The sequence below is a fragment of the Apaloderma vittatum genome, unplaced genomic scaffold (assembly GCF_000703405.1).
Source record: "Apaloderma vittatum isolate BGI_N311 unplaced genomic scaffold, ASM70340v1 scaffold20611, whole genome shotgun sequence".
NCBI lineage: Eukaryota > Metazoa > Chordata > Aves > Trogoniformes > Trogonidae > Apaloderma > Apaloderma vittatum.
The window spans coordinates 16,045-33,030 of NW_009697621.1; the positions used below are offsets into that span (position 1 = coordinate 16,045).

Here is a 16,986-nt window from a genome sequence, read left to right on the forward strand (position 1 = left end):
GCGAGGAAGAAGCCTCTAAGATATCCAGATCCCACCTTCCCTGCTTCTTTTTGAGCCGCCTTTTTGAGCTCCCCACCGCACCAGACACAAGCTGGTGCCGCAGAAACAGGCTGAAACGAATCCTTAGAGACCACCAGACAAACACCTACAAACCTCGCCGCCCTCATCTTCAGCATTAGAGAACCTGACAGAGAGAAAACGGGTCTCAGCGTTTTCTCTCCGTTTTTCACCCCGCGTTGCTCACAAAGTGGACTGCATGGGGCTGTGAGCTCTGCCAACTGCACTCTGAGAGGAAGTACCAGCCCGATCCACTTCAGCAAGTCCTGGTTCTCAAGAAACTGCCCGAGTCTTTTCCTCTTCGGAGGGTGGAGTTGCAAAGAGCTCTCATAGGGAATTTCTTGGTTTCTTTCTCTATTTGCCGTACTTAGAAGTTCCGATACAATCAGATTGCCCAGAAAAACACAAGGATGTCATCAAGTTAAAAAGGAAAACGATCGATCACATTTAAAGGTTGTGTGGATGTTGACGTGACCTAGAATTTAGGGCAAGAATAGAAATGCATAGAACAGGGCCTGCAAACTTGCCGATCCTAGCAAAAAATGATAAATACACTTGGCCTTGCTAATTCTCTGCAGTCGTCATCAATAGGTGTCAGTGCACAGATATTCCATGTAGTGTCAGAGGTACAAAACCTCCCTGTTTCCATCAGAGAAGGTGATGGTTAAGCAGGGACTGTGGTTCTTACTCTACAATAAAACCAGGCGTTGGAAAACGGTCAACAAGAATAAAAGAAAGCTGACATGGTGCTGACAAAGAATGCAAAACAAAGTATCTCCTTCATGTAGAAAAACTAAGTCACTGTTTACAAAACCTTTATAGAAAGAGTCGGACACTGGTTTGTCATCCAAGCTAAAAGTTGCAAGGGAGTCTAGTATAGAAAAAAGACCAAAAAAAAACCAAACCAACAAGGCTGGACTGCTGTAAGAGTAAATTGGGAGATTCATGGCTCAGGTTTGTAAATGTAAACCCAGAATTAATGAGCTATGAAATACAATAATGTTTCAAGAGTCATTACTAATAGCCCTGAATTGGCACTTCAGTCTGCAGACCAAACTCTTTCAACGTCTGCACAGGTTTAGTACCAAAATATCTCTATAAAAAGCCTTCAACCGGTCTCAAAAGAAAGAAAAGCATCAGAAGGTAGAAAACTAGAAATATGTACAAGATTCTTCTCATTTGCTTGTTTAATTAAGATTAAAAAAGCAGCTTTTTTGGAGCCAATGTTCCAGACTAGTGTAAGAACCTGCCCTGGGCAGCCTCGTGGTGCGGAGCAGCCCTGCATCTGCAGCTCCCTCGGGAGGAGCTCGAAGGCATCGAAGAAACATGGAGCTTGGCCTCCAGAGGGTGACACAAGAGAAGGATCACCGGTGGATTCACACAGCAGCACTACGACCCTTGCCAGGATGATTTCTTTCAAAAGGAGAGGACGAGTCTGAAACCAAGTGTTGCATATTCTAGAAAGGAAAGAACGGAGTACATGGGCAGAACGCACCCAACTTCTGACTGGGGGATGAAGCAAAGGAACCCCACACTTATTGCTGTCTGCAGAAGATCCCACCATGAAAAGAAAAATAACTTGTATGTAAGTAACTAGAACATTCTTCTCTTCTGCTGTTGAACAATATGATTAAAAAAAGAGGAGTCTTGTGCTGAACAGTCGATTCAGCCTTAAAAAAGGTCTGATGGCGAAGGAGAATGAAAGAGAGCTATGCCTTCACGAAGGTCTGAGGAAGATGGGGAAGAACAACAACAAAAAAAAAAAAAAAGAAAAGAGGGACACTGATCAGAACTGAAAAACACAGCAAGCACGTGGATTCAGGTGCCCTTGGCAAGGCTGAGCGTGGCTCTTGGGTCATGTAGCGCAACAGAAGGTTATTTAGCTGCCTCTACGTAAAGCCTCGGAATTTCGGCGCAAAGGGTAGCTACGAGGTTTGTGTTTCACAGCACTTGCTTCAAGTACTTACTGAGCAGGGTGTTGAGAAACTGTGGCTGTCTCGTTCACGTACACAGTCATCGCAGCCAGCTGTATGTATAGCAGACAGAAGGCAGCTTCTGCAACTCGTTATTAAGAAAAAGAATGGTCTTGAACAATAGAATTTGCCCCGTTCTAGGGGGGGCTCATGATTAACAGTACATAAGTGATCATATATACCTCAAGGAACTGAGTTTTAAAAAAATATTACAGTACCAATGATTTTTTTTTTGTATCTACAACTATACAGCATCTTCAAGCAGTATGGAAATTTAATGAAATAATTATGATTTATTAATTTACATAAAAATACTTTTTACAGGTAAAGAATAAATTTTAAATGGTAAAAAAAATAAGATTAAGAAGCTCCAGCTATTGAGAGTCATGGGAGTTTGTCTGCTCTTCGATAACTTGTTTTACTATTTCTGCCAGTTTTAGCCGATCCACTTTATCTGTGAATCCTCTGCCTGAAAAGAAAAGAACAGAACAGGGAGTCAGGAGGCACGGGACACAAGGAGGAAAGCATGGCTGGAGCTACACACTGACTGAATGTGAAACAACACTTCACGCAGAACCTTAGGACAATGTTTGCAAGGGAACTGAAACGAGTTACAAGCTCTAGTTCCACTGAAAAACATCTGAGCACTTAAAAACCTGAATTAAAACCAACCAAACGGAACAGAATGAGGGAAGAGGCATCACCAAGTCCTTGTGGATGTGGTTGATGCCCTCAGTCCTCTTCTACTCACCAGTGTCTGCCCCTGGGGGCTGACACCTCAAACAGAAATTTTGAAGCAGAACTTTCAGCCTCGTTTCTGGAACACTTATGCTAGCAGAAGGGCCAAAATGGTGTCAAAACTTAGATCAGTTTGGCATAAAACTGGGAAATTTGGGTTTATTTGCCCACGAGAAGGTCACCGCTTCCCCTCTTTCACCCTGCACCCTTCTCCGTGGAAGCGAGGGAGTTGCTCACCATTCCAGCTGAAGCTCTGCAGAGTGTCTCGCAGCAACTTACACTCTCGGTTATACTTCCACGCCTCCTGCATCACTTCATTCAGCTTCTCGTCTTCATTCTCTCCTGTTTAGGAGAACAAAGGTAACATGAGATTTGTCATCCCGCCTCAGAGCAACACCCAGAGCTGTGGAAAACAGCACGTGCAGTTATTCCTCCTCACCTCACGCAAATTAGGAAATCGATTCGAAAGCAGCCGCTCCTGTTTGAAAGTTATTTTAACAGCTCTGCACATCCCTGCTGACACTAACACCATGCATGCACCAAAGTTATGGGCCACAGGCAGCACTTTTCTCGAGACTGACTAAGATAGCAGGAGTTTTGTTTACCCTTCCTCACCCCAGACACAGACTGATCTCGATGCCCACTAAAAAGTCAGCGTCTTGCATGTTTAGGAATGTAACTTTCTTAAAAGTGGCAACCTTTACCAGCCTGCGGTAGAATGCACTGAGCAATCACATCTCGGAGCTTCTCCAGAGCCACGTTGGAATCGTTACTTCCATTCTCGGGGTCATGGATATAAACACCATCCTTTGGCTTAGTGCTGCAAAAGAACAAGGAGGAAACAATTACAATTGGAATGCAACTCAAGTCTGTTACTCGTTGCATAACCGCACCAGCACAACGCTCTCTTTCACTCTCTGGAAAGCTGAGACTGGGAGCTAGATCTAGCATTAATTATAATAATGTCCACTTTAAATGTGAAGAAAAAAAATATTCCTTTAAACTAATTCACATAAGGGTCATCCCTAAAATGCATTATTCTATTTTTCAGACAGGTAACTCAAAGAGAGAGACTTTACCTGACTTTGTCAATAAATAAATGCCAGGAGCAGGAAAAAAATATAAAAAATGTTGGAATTCTTTCTCCCGGTTTGCCTTTCCCTTACTCAGCACGCAACCCACCTTCTCCTAAGGGACCTGTACAATAGAGCAACACCACCCAACCTCCTTCCTGCCCTTGCTGACATATCTTGGAAGACACACTGCACCGAGCAGGTATCACTTGACCCCAGCTACCCGTTTTGGCACAAAGAGTGGGTCAGCATCAGAAATCCAGGAGCATGGTTACGATCGAATTAACCCATAACGTGCTTCAAGTCATTCTCCAGGCATCAGCAGCTGCCTACACTTTGACCTTTCAAAAACCAGCTTTTAGAGAGTTACCCCAGTAGTTTCCTTTTGCGCAGGATTGGGTTGTTGACGGAGTGAAGGGGTTTGAGGCTGACTTTGAGGTCTTGGATTCTCATGTTCGCCAGCTGTTCCGCATGAGCCTGTTGGATCCCTGCAACCATCGCCTGGAATGAAACGAATTCCACGTGATGTTTTAATTAGCTTCTTTGTGAATTAAAGAACAACATATGGACAATCTTACCCATGGACTCAAAAAAAGAGAAGAAGCACCCAAATCCTATTTATTTGCGAATAAAAATAAAAATAAATAAAAATCAGGTTTATATTACACAAGACATGGTTAGAAATACAGTCACTGACTGTGGGACACTATATCCCAACCTCACAGGGGCTGGCAGGACAACAGATCACCTCTACTTCTCATGTTCACAAGTTTAAGAGTGCTGACTGGACTCCTCTTTGAGCAGAGTTTAAAGGAAGCAAGCAGAGCTATTCATTTGCTGCTAATTAACGAGGTCTTAAGCTACAGTCAGGTGTAAAGCAAGAGGGGAAAAAAAGACCTACAGAAGAGCCCTCAGGCATGTTTCCTGGCATGCTCTGCTCTCCACTCACTAGCCCATGGCTGCTTGCTACCAACAATCTTGGAGCATCTTCTCCAAGCCCAAATTTCAAATGGAACCGTTGCCACTTTCGTACAAAGATCTTGGGCTTTCATTAAGGCAGAAGGGGAGCTCTTCATCTGCCTAACACCATGGAAGGAAAACACGCCAAGGATCCAAGAGCGAACTGGCTTTCCTACGCAACTTTCTTGATAAAATAAAACGTAGTTTAGACCTTGTCCATCATCAGCTGGGCCGAGGGCAGGATGTTGTCCAGTGCCTCGGTGGAGTTGAGCCAGGGATGGTCCAGCACACCTTCAATGGTCAGCCGTTCCTCGGGTTTGACCTTCAGCAGCCTGGGGGAGGAATCAAGCAGTCCGTAAAGAGGTCTTTGTCGATGTGCAACGTGCTGCTCTGCCTGGGATCAGAGCACTTAGCAATCTCTAAGCATTAGAGGGACCAAAAAAAGAAACTTAAAACACTAAGCTGACTCCAAAGCAATCTGACGTTCTACCAGCTTCCCTGGCGAGCCTTGCTGTGCGGTATTTTAATGCTACCACAGCTCATCTCAGTTATATTCAGCAACTTGGTGAAAGAAAAAGGCGCTGGAGGCCAGTTTAGTAACACTGTAGTACTGCTGAGCTCTCTATTCACATCCTCCCAGATGGGAAATAATCTTCCAGATGAACTGGAAAGGATCCAGACTGACAGTGTCTGGAAACGCACATCTAGCACTCGTTCACATAATACTCTGTACTCATACCAGGGACTCTGGGCACAGTGAAGCAAGGCAAACAGAAATCCGTTTGCTGAATGAACTGCTACCACCACGCAACTCCTTCGCTTTTCTCCTCAAGTAATGGACACTTTGGCAGGATACAGTATCTCAAAACAAGAAGGAACTTTATCCTGAGATCTCTGAGAAGCTCCACGGAGTACTCAGTGAGGAAATTTAATTTTCAGTTTAATTCAATGGAATTAAGTTTTACTTGAATGGAACCCTGGAAAGACATTTTGCAGACAAAACTCACGTTCTTGTGATAATCACAACCGTTTGATAAAAAAGGTAAAATCTCACACAGAACACTGACAAGCTATCCCAAGAGTCTAGATGAGAAATAGGACGACTTGCTGAGCTTGTCACACTTTCTTAGACAATATTCTACACCAGCTCCCTGGCTGCAAAGCTGGATTGTTTAATGTACCAAGAGAGTGGAAGTAACTTTTACAGAATGTCAGCAGGGCCACAGGCTAGTTCACAAATCTCATTTGCGAGGCCATGCCGCCCAATTGGTCCTAAGCTCAGTTTTGAAACGAGACCCAAGACACACACATTCCTTTTCTGCAGGTTTTCAAAGTCTCAACCCAATATCAAGCACTCCAGCTCATAAAGCTCAAGGTCAGAAATCAGCTCGACATGCTTAAAAGAAAGCAGCTGCCCAAATGCAAAATATGACCATCAGAAGCAAAACTCCGTATGAATAGCAGGCTACATAAATAAAACGTAAACTTATCCAGAATTATATAAAGTCTAAACGTATTCCTGCACCACAGTCACAGATTCGGGCTCACTGGCTGGAGAAACCAAGCAGGGAAGGGAGTCTTGATCATGTCAGTGAGACAATTAAGTGACGTGAACTGAATGCAAGTAACAACTTTCTGTGAGCTGAGCTTCATGGTCATTTTAAAAGACAATGAAATCCATTGACTGTGGAACCTTGGAGTGAGAATAAAAAGCTGACCTTGGTCTGCAGCATATTTGGTGAAAGGTTGTGGGCTCTCCTCAACTGCTATAACCAGGTCCCGGCACCCTTTATGAACAATATTAAGTCCTTAGAGATTTTACAGTAGATCAGAGGAGACAGGGATGGTTTGAAATTTAGCACATTGATTTTTTTTTTTTTTCTCTTTACGTTGCTTTTATGCTTCCAATGCCTCTGGTGACACAAGCAAAGGCAGTAAGCCCCTCTCACATGTTACAGAGTAAGCGAGGTCAAGACTTAATCAGTGCCAGGTTCTTGCTTTCAAACAGGACCACGGGATCGCAGTCTTTGAAACGTCTGCAACCAAGACGTGCATTGTGTGAAAACCAGTTTTCATTAGCATTTAGAATAAAATATCAATGCAAAAACCTCGTCTCATAGTCTGACACTTGTGACAGATCTTAACCTCCTTTTCCACGCCTCTCTCTTGATTCTTTTTAGACTGCGTATTATGTGCACAGGGTTTTAAGGGACAGATCTATCAGATCCTATTACACCACTTAAATGCCCCCTGATTTTAATTGGAGTTTAAAAGTTATCACGGGAGATACGTGCCTAGAGAGCACATGCTGATGTGGCAGCCAACTGTCTATTTTGTTCTGAAGCAAGGTAGTGCACCCCTTCCACTCAAAGGCTAAATGCTCAAAGGCCTCTTAGCAACTTCAGAGACAGGAGACATCAAAAAGTGAACACAACAGTCAGGGAGGAAAAAAAAAAAAAGAGAAGGAGGAAAAGAAAAAATTAGAAAATTTTTCAGCTGTGTGTGCTGCAGACAATTCCCCCCACCTTTGGAAAAATAAGCCCTTGGCGATAACACACTTTCAAGTGATATTTTTTCTCCAATTTCTTAATATAAGCAAAGAGCAATACAACATTTTCCTCAACTGACTCACTTTCGCACAATGTCTTTCGCCATTTCTGAGATCTGGCTCCACTCTTCCTCTGGAAATTCAAAACTTCCTGTCATGATCTTTTTCCGCATGTCCTTTGGAATTGTCCGACTGTGGTGTTTGGAGTAAAACGGAGGGTATCCACACAGCATCACGTAAATAATGACACCCAGGGACCATAAGTCACAGCTCTGAAAGCAAGGAAACGATCACTTTGGGGCGCAATTTGCAGCAAGCAGTGGTGCAGCTATGTTCAAAGTTCTATGTGATTCCCTAAGAAAACAGAAATATAGTTCAGCCTTCTCTAAAGGTCCATCTGAGGACCTTCAGGGGTAAATATGGCACAAGATCAGCCCACGCTGCCAAGCTAAACTACTTCCAGTACCCAAGAGTAGCTGATTCACAGAAAGCTCTCCTGTAACTCTGTGCTGTGCAACGGTAAATCGTACGGAAAGGGCCAGTGCACCAAGAGGCACGAGCAAATTGTGCATTTATTATCTCTCCCAGGGTACTTCAGCCCTAGGCTCTCAGTATCAGAACATAAACCAGAACATGGTTTTTAGAATGCGAGACTAAAAATAACCAAACCCCATCCAGCAAACGAGCTAGCAGAGATTCTTAATCAAGAGATGTCTGCAATGAAAAGCTCACATCCTGAAAGCTACAGGGACGAAGAAGCTTCAGAAACCCACGAGCATTACTTTCCTTCCTGCCCTCCCACCCCAGCCTGGAGCTCCCTCCCCTGCCCTTGCACCAGTGTTACTGCCTATGGGACACAGAATAGGAGCTGGATCCAGCCAAAAACCAGCTCAGCAAAGAAGGTGAAAGCAAGATCTATTCCCCATCTGGATCACCCTGCGTTCACCCAACACAGACGCTTCTTGGGAAGAGGTTCCCTGTGACTGGGGTTCACCCGAGAGAGGGCAGAAGAAGCTCCTTACTGAAAAGACTATTGGCACCCATCTGAGAACCCTTTTTTTATAACAAGTGTCTGGCTTCAATCATCAATCTGTTTCTGCACTAGAGAGAAGAGATAATTACAGCCCTGAAGAAGGCAGATTCACGATTAGGAAACCCATGAGGACTATTTCAGCGAAAGTTCTCTCTGCCTATCTTTGCTTTAGCTCGCTGTAGAAGGCTACTAAAACACAACACTATATATCGAGCTACCCCCTCGAGTACGTGGTGGGTTAAACAACCATCCTTGAAGCTGGAATCGACATAGATGTGATCAGAACTAAAACTAACTTTAATCCAAATTGACACCTGAGAGATGACTTTGTGGTTCAAACACTGCTAAGCCAGCAGGTGACAGTGATGATAATATGGAGGAAAATAGTGTGGAATGACCAAAAAGGAGTGCAACCATTCAGGGCGTTTTCTGTCACAACTTTGCCAAGACTCTAGCAGCAGCTGTTACTGCCACGGAGAGCACAACACACTGTTGGTGATTTTTACAGACGAGGTACCACCACAGCTGCCTAAATAGTGCTTTACACATCCACAAACAGAGACAGCAGAGAAGAGGCTTCTTCTGAAGCAGCCTCTTGTGGAGATGAAAGAACATCCCACACATCCACACTCTAGAATTGTTCTAGTCTCTCCACAGCCTCGTTAGCATTCAGCGCTCTTTCAACAGTGCTTGTATATTTTTCTTTTAATTAAGAGGATCATTAATTAGGCTTGACCAAGTATGCATTTCACTAGGTGCTCTACCAGAAAGAACACAGAGCCAGCAGAACCTTTTAGCGTGTCACCTGAGCTGAGAAAGGCAGTTGCCTGCACAGATCATGACCTTCTAACTTGCCATTTCAACTGACCAAACCTGGTTTGAACCCGATTTAAGGGGAAAAATACAACTGTACACCTCTCCTTTAGAAAAGCCAAAGGATCCACACTTTTGAGAAATACAGCCCCCAAAATACTGCTTCCTTAGAGGTGAAAAATACACACGTACACAGCAAGCAACATTTCCCTACTGTTCCCTGTAGATGCTGCTTTTTACTCAGTGCAAGGTATTTGGCTATTCCCGTCACAGAGATCAGAATAACTTTATTGCTCCTGGCCAGAACATGTAATTTCAGGATCATAAATTTTATTGCCTTAGGTGATAAACCATTTCTACAGAATACTTCTACAGTAGATACATCACAGTTGGGTGGGGAAGACACTGTGCTTTCAAAAGGTGTTGACTTGTGGGCTGTTTCGTAGCTTACCTTGTTGTAGGTGTAGGGTGTTGGAGAAGTGGGGATAATACCAGATTTTTCTTTCTGATGCCGTCTTTGTGCCTCCAATACCTGTTGCCACGAGAGTGGAAAAAAAAAAGAAAGCTAAATACGTCTCATCTACAGGCCCCACAAACAGCCTCTGCCAAAGACACCTGAGGTTTTCCCACTCGATGGATTTGTTACAGCCACCGAAGACTCAGCCAAACTCAAACTGTTCCTCCTAGGAAAGATGGGAACTTTCAGCCAAAATATTTTGCTGCTTCAGATGAAAACTCATTTTGCCTGAATTAAAGCAACTGCTCTCTTTTGTTCAAAACCTCTAACCTCTGCATGCTTTGGAAGTAGAACCTAAAGCATGTGTTGGGGGGGTAACCCTAGCTCCAGGAATGTCCCTTTTTGCCTCTCCCATGAACAAATCACATCGAATTTGTCCCTTGCTGACCAAAGCTGGGTTTCTGTAAAAATCTCATTTTAAATACGCTCAGGAGAAGTTTTCTAGGGGTTTAGTAGTTCACTTATTTTAGAAACCCTGTCTGTAGTGCACGTGGCCCTTCACCAGCAGACCCCAGGTGAGGAGGCATTTTCAGGGCACTCGATTGTGACTGCACGGTCTGATCTCTGCCATTGCTCTTCCTAGTCATTAAAGGCTGCCGGCAAGCCCAGTGCTGCAATTAAATACCCAGCTGCAGTTTTCTTTTCATTTTCTTTAGGGCTCCCAACACAAAGCACAAAAGAGAGCAGGGTAAGCAGCACTACAAACCCCAGAGTGTATGTAATTATAGATTGTGTCCCAATGCACATACCGACAAGGGGGCCAAGCCAAGGTGAGCAGGTAACCCTCCAGCACTGCCTTCTCTGAGCAACTGCCTTTACAGAACCTTTTTGTGTCAGCACAGGCCCTCTTAATGTAATCTTGAACGAGTCTGAGCTGGAAGAAGGACTGAGAAGCAGGGAGTTCTCCAAACTAACTATTTTCATGCAATTAAAGGTCAGTTGTCAAAACCCTGGTGTAGTCTCACAGTGGGAGTCAGGCTTGGGAGAGTCAGGAGGCATCTGCAATAAGTCAGGGCTGAGAACACAGTCTGGAAATTTGCCTCACAGTCTCCTGTAATCAATAGATCACTGTGGCACTACACCTTAAAAGGGGGCTGCTATGCAATTACTCAAGAATCATAAGCCCAGAAGCCCTTAATAGGACAGAAAAGGCTTTCAAAATGATGTGAGTTTGGAGGCACAGGCAATAATGGCCACGATTCCCCTGTAGCCTAGAACTGTAAGCATTTGTTACCTGAGGTGCTACGTAATACGGAGTGAACTGTGGTGTCATCAAGTCACCTTGGTCTACTTTGGCAAATCCAAAGTCACACAATTTAACAGGTGCATCCTAAAACAAGAAGAACAGGCTTTGTTACAAAATCTCATTGTATCAGCTTTTCTAATACCTATTTCTCACTTTGTCCTCATCTTACCTTCAGCACACATACTCCTCTCTTGTATTTACACCCTTACCACTCCACAAAGCAGCTAAAAGGTCATAAAACCATCTTTGAAACAATTGTTTTTTCTTTTCCTGGGTCAAAAGCAGTCCCCCTCTCACATCTGGAAAGCACTAAGCACATTGTAGAGGGTCCACTGCATATGGAGGGTGTTTATGAGCAGGAGAAGAAAGAAAAGGGCAAGAGCTTGGATACATCAAAGCACCTGTAATCCATGTGAGAACATCCTGATGACACCTATGGAGGAAAAGGAGCAGAGCAGGTCCTCTCAGCAAAGTGGGATTCTGTGCTAAGGTGGAGAACCTGACCCATATTGATCAGGAGCAGCACGGAGCCAGTACTCCATGAGTATGGGAAAGCACAAAGCCCAAAAACGATAATTAATTTTTGTCACCAAAGCACTGCATCAATGTCATTTCACAACTATTCTGAAAATCACCATTGAGCTATTTCAGACAATTCAGCAGTAAACAAAGAATATCAAGTCTTCACCTTACCAGAGAGTTATCCTTGAAGAGGAGATTCTCAGGCTTGAGGTCTCTATGTGCAATGTTGAGCGAGTGGCAATGCTGCAAAGCCAAAGCTATCTGAAAGAGGGCACAATAAATCAGCTACAATTACAGAACTCCTCCTTTAGCCGAGACAGTTAGTTGAGCTTTAAAAAGGACATTGGCAACATAGCTTAGACCCCAAACATTTTCACTCCACTGACTTAAGACAAGCCGGGCCATACCGCAGCAAAGCAACGATCGGGAACCGAAACTCACCAAGCGATTCGGTTTGCATTTCACTCATGCAAACAGAAAATAAATGCTAAGTTGTCCTGGGATTCCTGACTATCTTGGTTTGACTAACTTGGGGCACTATTAGTCCCAAAAGTCAAACCAGAACATGACAGTGTCCTTTCAGACGCTGTGCTAGGCCTAGAAGGTCGAGCAATTACATTCTGCTTAAGTCAACCACAAGTTCTTGCTTCAGTATTTCAGTGAATATTATATTACAGCTTTAATCTTTATTTCGTGACAGTACTGCCTGCATTTCGCGGGGAGTTAAGAGTTGCTTGATTTTCTCAAAGATCACTTCTCATGCCTCCGTGGTTTAGAAACCTGTAACCCATCACAAAAGCTCTATAAAATGTACATTTGAAAGCGTGATTAATTTAAAGAAAAACAAAGCATAAAGAATTAAACAGCACCACTGAAACAAAAGGAAGGCAAAGCCATGTGAGCCTTATTTGAAAGTTTTCCTATTGGCTTCTTTAGGATCCTACCCAACCACAGGACCCTGGAGGAAGTGTGAGTCCTTAGAAAACTGTAAATTACCACGACAAGAGAACTTCAGTGTTAGCTTAGCTCAGGAACAAACACAAACATGTTTCCAGGGAAAACGAGGTAGCTTTGCGACAAGTTTTTAACTACTACCGGGTACAAGGAACTAAGATTCGCAGTTCAAGACAACGAAGAACCACTAGGTGAAAGAATAAGACTTAAATATTGCTTTCAAACTTCATTTGTAAAAACATTAAGGTAAAAAGTTCTTCCAGACATGAATAACCCAAGTGTTCTCACAGTCAGAATTCAATTCCAAGTCTTGCCTTTTGGTATAGTTTTTAAAGATTTTCTCGACACATTAATCCTGGAAACTGCCCTGTATTGTCAAAACAGCCCAAAGGACAGGAAAACAAACTGTCACGAATAATTCTGTACTTCCACCTAATTTCTTTGTTGGGTGAAACCGAAAAGGTAACAGCACAATTAGCATTTCATTAGAAACGAGTCAAAGCACAGACAGAAAAGTAAGGCGATGTGATCTGGCCCTCTTTTTTGCCTCAGTACCAAACATTATCTCCCCAGCATCAGGACACAGATATGTTCATCAACGTCAATTTACGACAAACGCTACAACATCTTGTCTCATGTTTTCTTTCCTTTATTCACTGCAGTGGTCACTGGGGTGGGAGCAGGACATGACTAATGAGTATCTCCAGTACAGCCTCTCACCTACAGTTCACATATCTTCTGGCTGCAATGTCAGCGTGACCTCTGCAAGAAGTAAAAGACACAACTCCGGCCCTGGGCTTCACGCTGCTGTGCCAAATCCTAGGCAGAAGAGCTCAGACCCTTTGAGAGCAAGATCCTCCTGCCTTGTGGTTCCTCCTACAGCAACCTGCTGGTCCTCTGCTCTGGCTCCCTGGAACATACAGCTGGACCATCTGTTTTGCAACCCTCCCGTTAATCCAAGCTTTCTGACTGGGTCTCACACATCATCCGACAGCTTGGAAACGAAAAGGAAACAAGTTCAGCCCAGAACTGAGGAGAATTGACACCGGGGATCCCCAGAGCGAATCCCACGGAGACCCTTCTGCTTCATCACCCTGCCTACTCTAGCTAGATAGAAGCTAGTCACACCAGATGCACTGCTAAGCAACAAAGAGCCTGATGGACACCAAAACCTTTAGTTAAAAAAAAACACGGAGGCTATAAAATACAACATTTGAGAGCGTGTCGCATAGAGAAACAGAGAGGGAAATACAACATCATAAAAAACAGCACAGAAAACACGCACTATAGTGGTTCCTCGTGTTATCTTCCATGGTAGGAAGGACCTCTATAAACCCAAGTACAGAACCCAGCTTGAAAACTTCTGGCCACGGACACTCGGATATTCTTGTCTGTATGCCACCCAAGAGGTGAGAGAAACACCGAGTCTGTGTCCTGGCCAGGAGCGATTCTCAAACTGGAGCCATGTGCAGTCTGGCGAGAGCCTGCGGGCTCTTGGTGGTAACGCTTTTGGAACAGCGAGGGATGCAGCAGGAAGACAGTGCAAGGAAGAGAAAAGCTCTCTTTGGTGAAATGTTCTGCAGACCAGGTTAGGAAAATCATTGCTAATGACGCCAGAGACACCAGAGTCCCAAACCCCAAGAACTAGCCCACACCTTTGAATTCTTTGCTTCTATTGAAACTTTGGCATTGTCATGTTATAACAAAGCAGGCAATGATCATCGGTTCAGAACGGAGGATTATTTTAGCTTTCCACCCCCCCACCCCAAGAAATTGTTAAGTACTTTAGCCATTATCATTCATGGATTTGCTTATACATGGGTGTTAACTTGCCTGCTTTGTTACTTGGCTTGCTTGCTTCTCAGTAAAGTGCCGGTGCTGGCTGATTCTGTGAAATAGCTCTCCCCCTTCCATCATCTCCATTACAATTAGAAGCCGAGCCCTGTTCAAAAGCATTTCATTTTGTTATATTAAAAATAATTTTTTAAAAAATATAACAGAATTGCTAAGCTAATAATGCATATTTCATATCTACTGATGCAGGCGGGAAGAGAGACATACACTTGCTTCTCCTACAGTTGTTGGAGCTATTTTGGTTCCGTAATTTTGCCTTTAAGCATATAAGCTGCGGGATTTTCTGGCTCCCAGCAAAATCTGACTCACTGATTGTCAGCCAGACATCTACAGTTTGCTCTTCATGTTGGGCTCCCACATCCAGCTGGAACAAACCCCACGGACATGTCTACGTGGATCCAGTCAGACATATACACGCAAGCTCCACCCAGGCTTTCCACTAGCAAGCCAGGCTGGACCTGGAAGCCTTTTAGACTCACCAGCGTGTAACTCTGCCCTCAAATAACGCAGCAGGTAGAGTCTTGCATTAAAGGGGCTAAACAGCTTCCAGGCTGGAGCTGGCTTAGAGCACACACTGGTCTGCACCCATCCTTGCAGACACGCCGATCTGCCTAGCCGTCTGCCAAGGCGCTCAAGATGTTCAGGGCAACTTAGAAGCAGAAGGTTGAGGGGTTATCTTTAGTGCTTTTGAGCCTGGATGTTCTGCTGCACCTCACGGTTTTAATTTACAGTTTTATTGCCACAAGTCTGAAGGACAACAAAGAGGAAGTGTGGAGATCAGGACTGCTAGATCCTCGGGAAATTAACTTCTAGTTCTTCTCGCCACACAGCAAAATCAGATACTTCAGAGACTAAGATGGGTCTCAGCAATTGAACTCTCCCAGCTCTGATTTTTTTTTTTCCCTCAACTAATATCCAATTAGAAAACATTTTTATCCCAGGCATGTGACATTAACATATGAAAAATAAGTCTGCCTCATGTTACAGCATTCGTTTTAAGCAGAACAATGTATTGAGAGTTTACAGGGCCTAGTATTCTCACAAAAAAAATTCTTTCTTCCTTTTTCTTTTCCCCCCAAACAGAGACTGGCACCCTGAGCTTCCCAGTGGCTCATGGGTATCGTGTAAAAGGACCTCACTTAAGATTTGATGTAGCAACAGAAGTCACTGCTCCAGTCTTGCTTTAACTATGGTTTGAAAGCAGAAGGAAGCTCAAAGGTTACAATTCAATTAAAGCTGCTAAAGCAGTATCAAAGCAGGATGGAAGCTAGAAGCTACTACACTGTCTCCTACAATGCAGGCATCACACAGTGAACCAACGAAAAACCCTAAGAAATGAAGATGTATTCAAAACTAAGGACATAAACTCATTTAAATATGCAAAGGTCTGGGCATTGACAGGGGAAAAAGTGAGCGTTGCTTAGTCTGGAGTACAAATATCATATCTGGAATCTCCTGTAGGTATTCATTTCAGTCACACCGAAATAAAAAGCAAAGAACACAATAAAGGCAAACTCCACTATACCTTGGCCTAAATATGGAAAGCAAGTTGTGGGAATGAATCATCCTACGTAATCTTACCTTGGGCTGGATTCATGTGGGAACTGCACACTGTTAGCATAAACTTCAATAATTTTAACAATATTTGGATGTGTTGCACACATCATGTGCAGACGTACCTTGAAGAGAAGGGAAGAAACGTTACTGTACGCAGGGACACGCGCTTGAACAGTTCTGCTCCCTCCCCGACCCCCCCAAAAAACTGCGGCACACGAGCCCGCGTGCTGCCAGCTGTGCTCAGCACCAGTCACACCCAACTTAAAATTATCCCAAAAAACCAAAAAATAAAAAACGCCTACAAGCTTTTCTACGAGTGACCAACAGCCATTACACTACTTAGACAAAAAGATCACACGTTGCCAACTTATTTGTTACAGACCACGGTATCAAACCCAGCAGAGTTCCAGAAAAAGCCCGATCTTGGATTTATTTGGATTTTTAAAATAAATTTAAAGCTAGTTCTAGCTCTCAAGTAGCAATAGAGGCATGACTGAAAACTAAAATTCATTGATAAAACCTGAAATTCCATAACCTAGCTTCTCTTATTGCCCAACAGTCCAGCAATCGCAACATGTGAAACCTCATCTCCTAGTCTGATTTTCTGAAACAAGCACCCAAGAAATCTTCCATGGACTGCTAAATCGAGCTGTAAATACTTTTTTTTTTCCCCCTGGGAATTTTAAATGCGAATTTGCTCACTAGAAATGGAAGTTGCTGAAACCTTGAGGACAATTAACGCCGCCTTTCACTTTCCCTGACAGCTTGAACAACTGCCCATCGTTTTCAACACGCTGACAGTTTGGTACCTTGGCACTCTCTTGGCAGCCACAGTAAGTCACAAAGAGTACCAGGGAGCTTATTTAGTTTCTCGTACGCAGATGAAGCCGCTCAGAGTACAGCTCGAAGCGTTCTTGGAAATTCTCAGTGGAGCAACACCCAAGAGCGAGACGTATGGAAACGGATTTGATTCTAAACTACTCGTGTTAGGTTACACGGGACATAGGGAGAACGCCAGCTTTAAAATACAGCTCTAGAAGTTACACTTGTACGTACACAGCGAACACCTGGAGCAAATTTGGAGTTAGAAAGATCCTCTGTTTCACTCACCACCTCACCCTACAGGAACTGAGCACAGCAA

General features: G+C 43.7%; 1 protein-coding gene across 2 annotated transcripts in view; it reads right to left on the minus strand.

The window, feature by feature from the left end:
• Positions 1-2,307: 2,307 nt before the first annotated feature.
• Positions 2,308-16,986, minus strand: part of MAPKAPK5 (mitogen-activated protein kinase-activated protein kinase 5) — a 17,238-nt gene continuing 2,559 nt past the window's right edge. Inside the window, exons 4-14 of one of the 2 annotated variants that reach the window (XM_009877714.1) lie at positions 15,870-15,967; positions 14,268-14,376; positions 11,652-11,741; positions 10,947-11,042; positions 9,647-9,727; positions 7,434-7,621; positions 5,013-5,133; positions 4,212-4,342; positions 3,473-3,588; positions 3,006-3,110; positions 2,308-2,499 (exon numbers count right to left, since the gene is read on the minus strand). In XM_009877714.1, the coding sequence (XP_009876016.1) occupies positions 2,405-2,499; positions 3,006-3,110; positions 3,473-3,588; positions 4,212-4,342; positions 5,013-5,133; positions 7,434-7,621; positions 9,647-9,727; positions 10,947-11,042; positions 11,652-11,741; positions 14,268-14,376; positions 15,870-15,955 (1,218 nt within the window). In that variant the 5' untranslated portion in view covers positions 15,956-15,967 and the 3' untranslated portion in view covers positions 2,308-2,404. Of the gene's footprint in view, positions 2,500-3,005; positions 3,111-3,466; positions 3,589-4,211; positions 4,343-5,012; positions 5,134-7,433; positions 7,622-9,646; positions 9,728-10,946; positions 11,043-11,651; positions 11,742-14,267; positions 14,377-15,869; positions 15,968-16,986 lie in introns of both variants that reach the window. The other variant, XM_009877713.1, reaches the window with a different exon arrangement.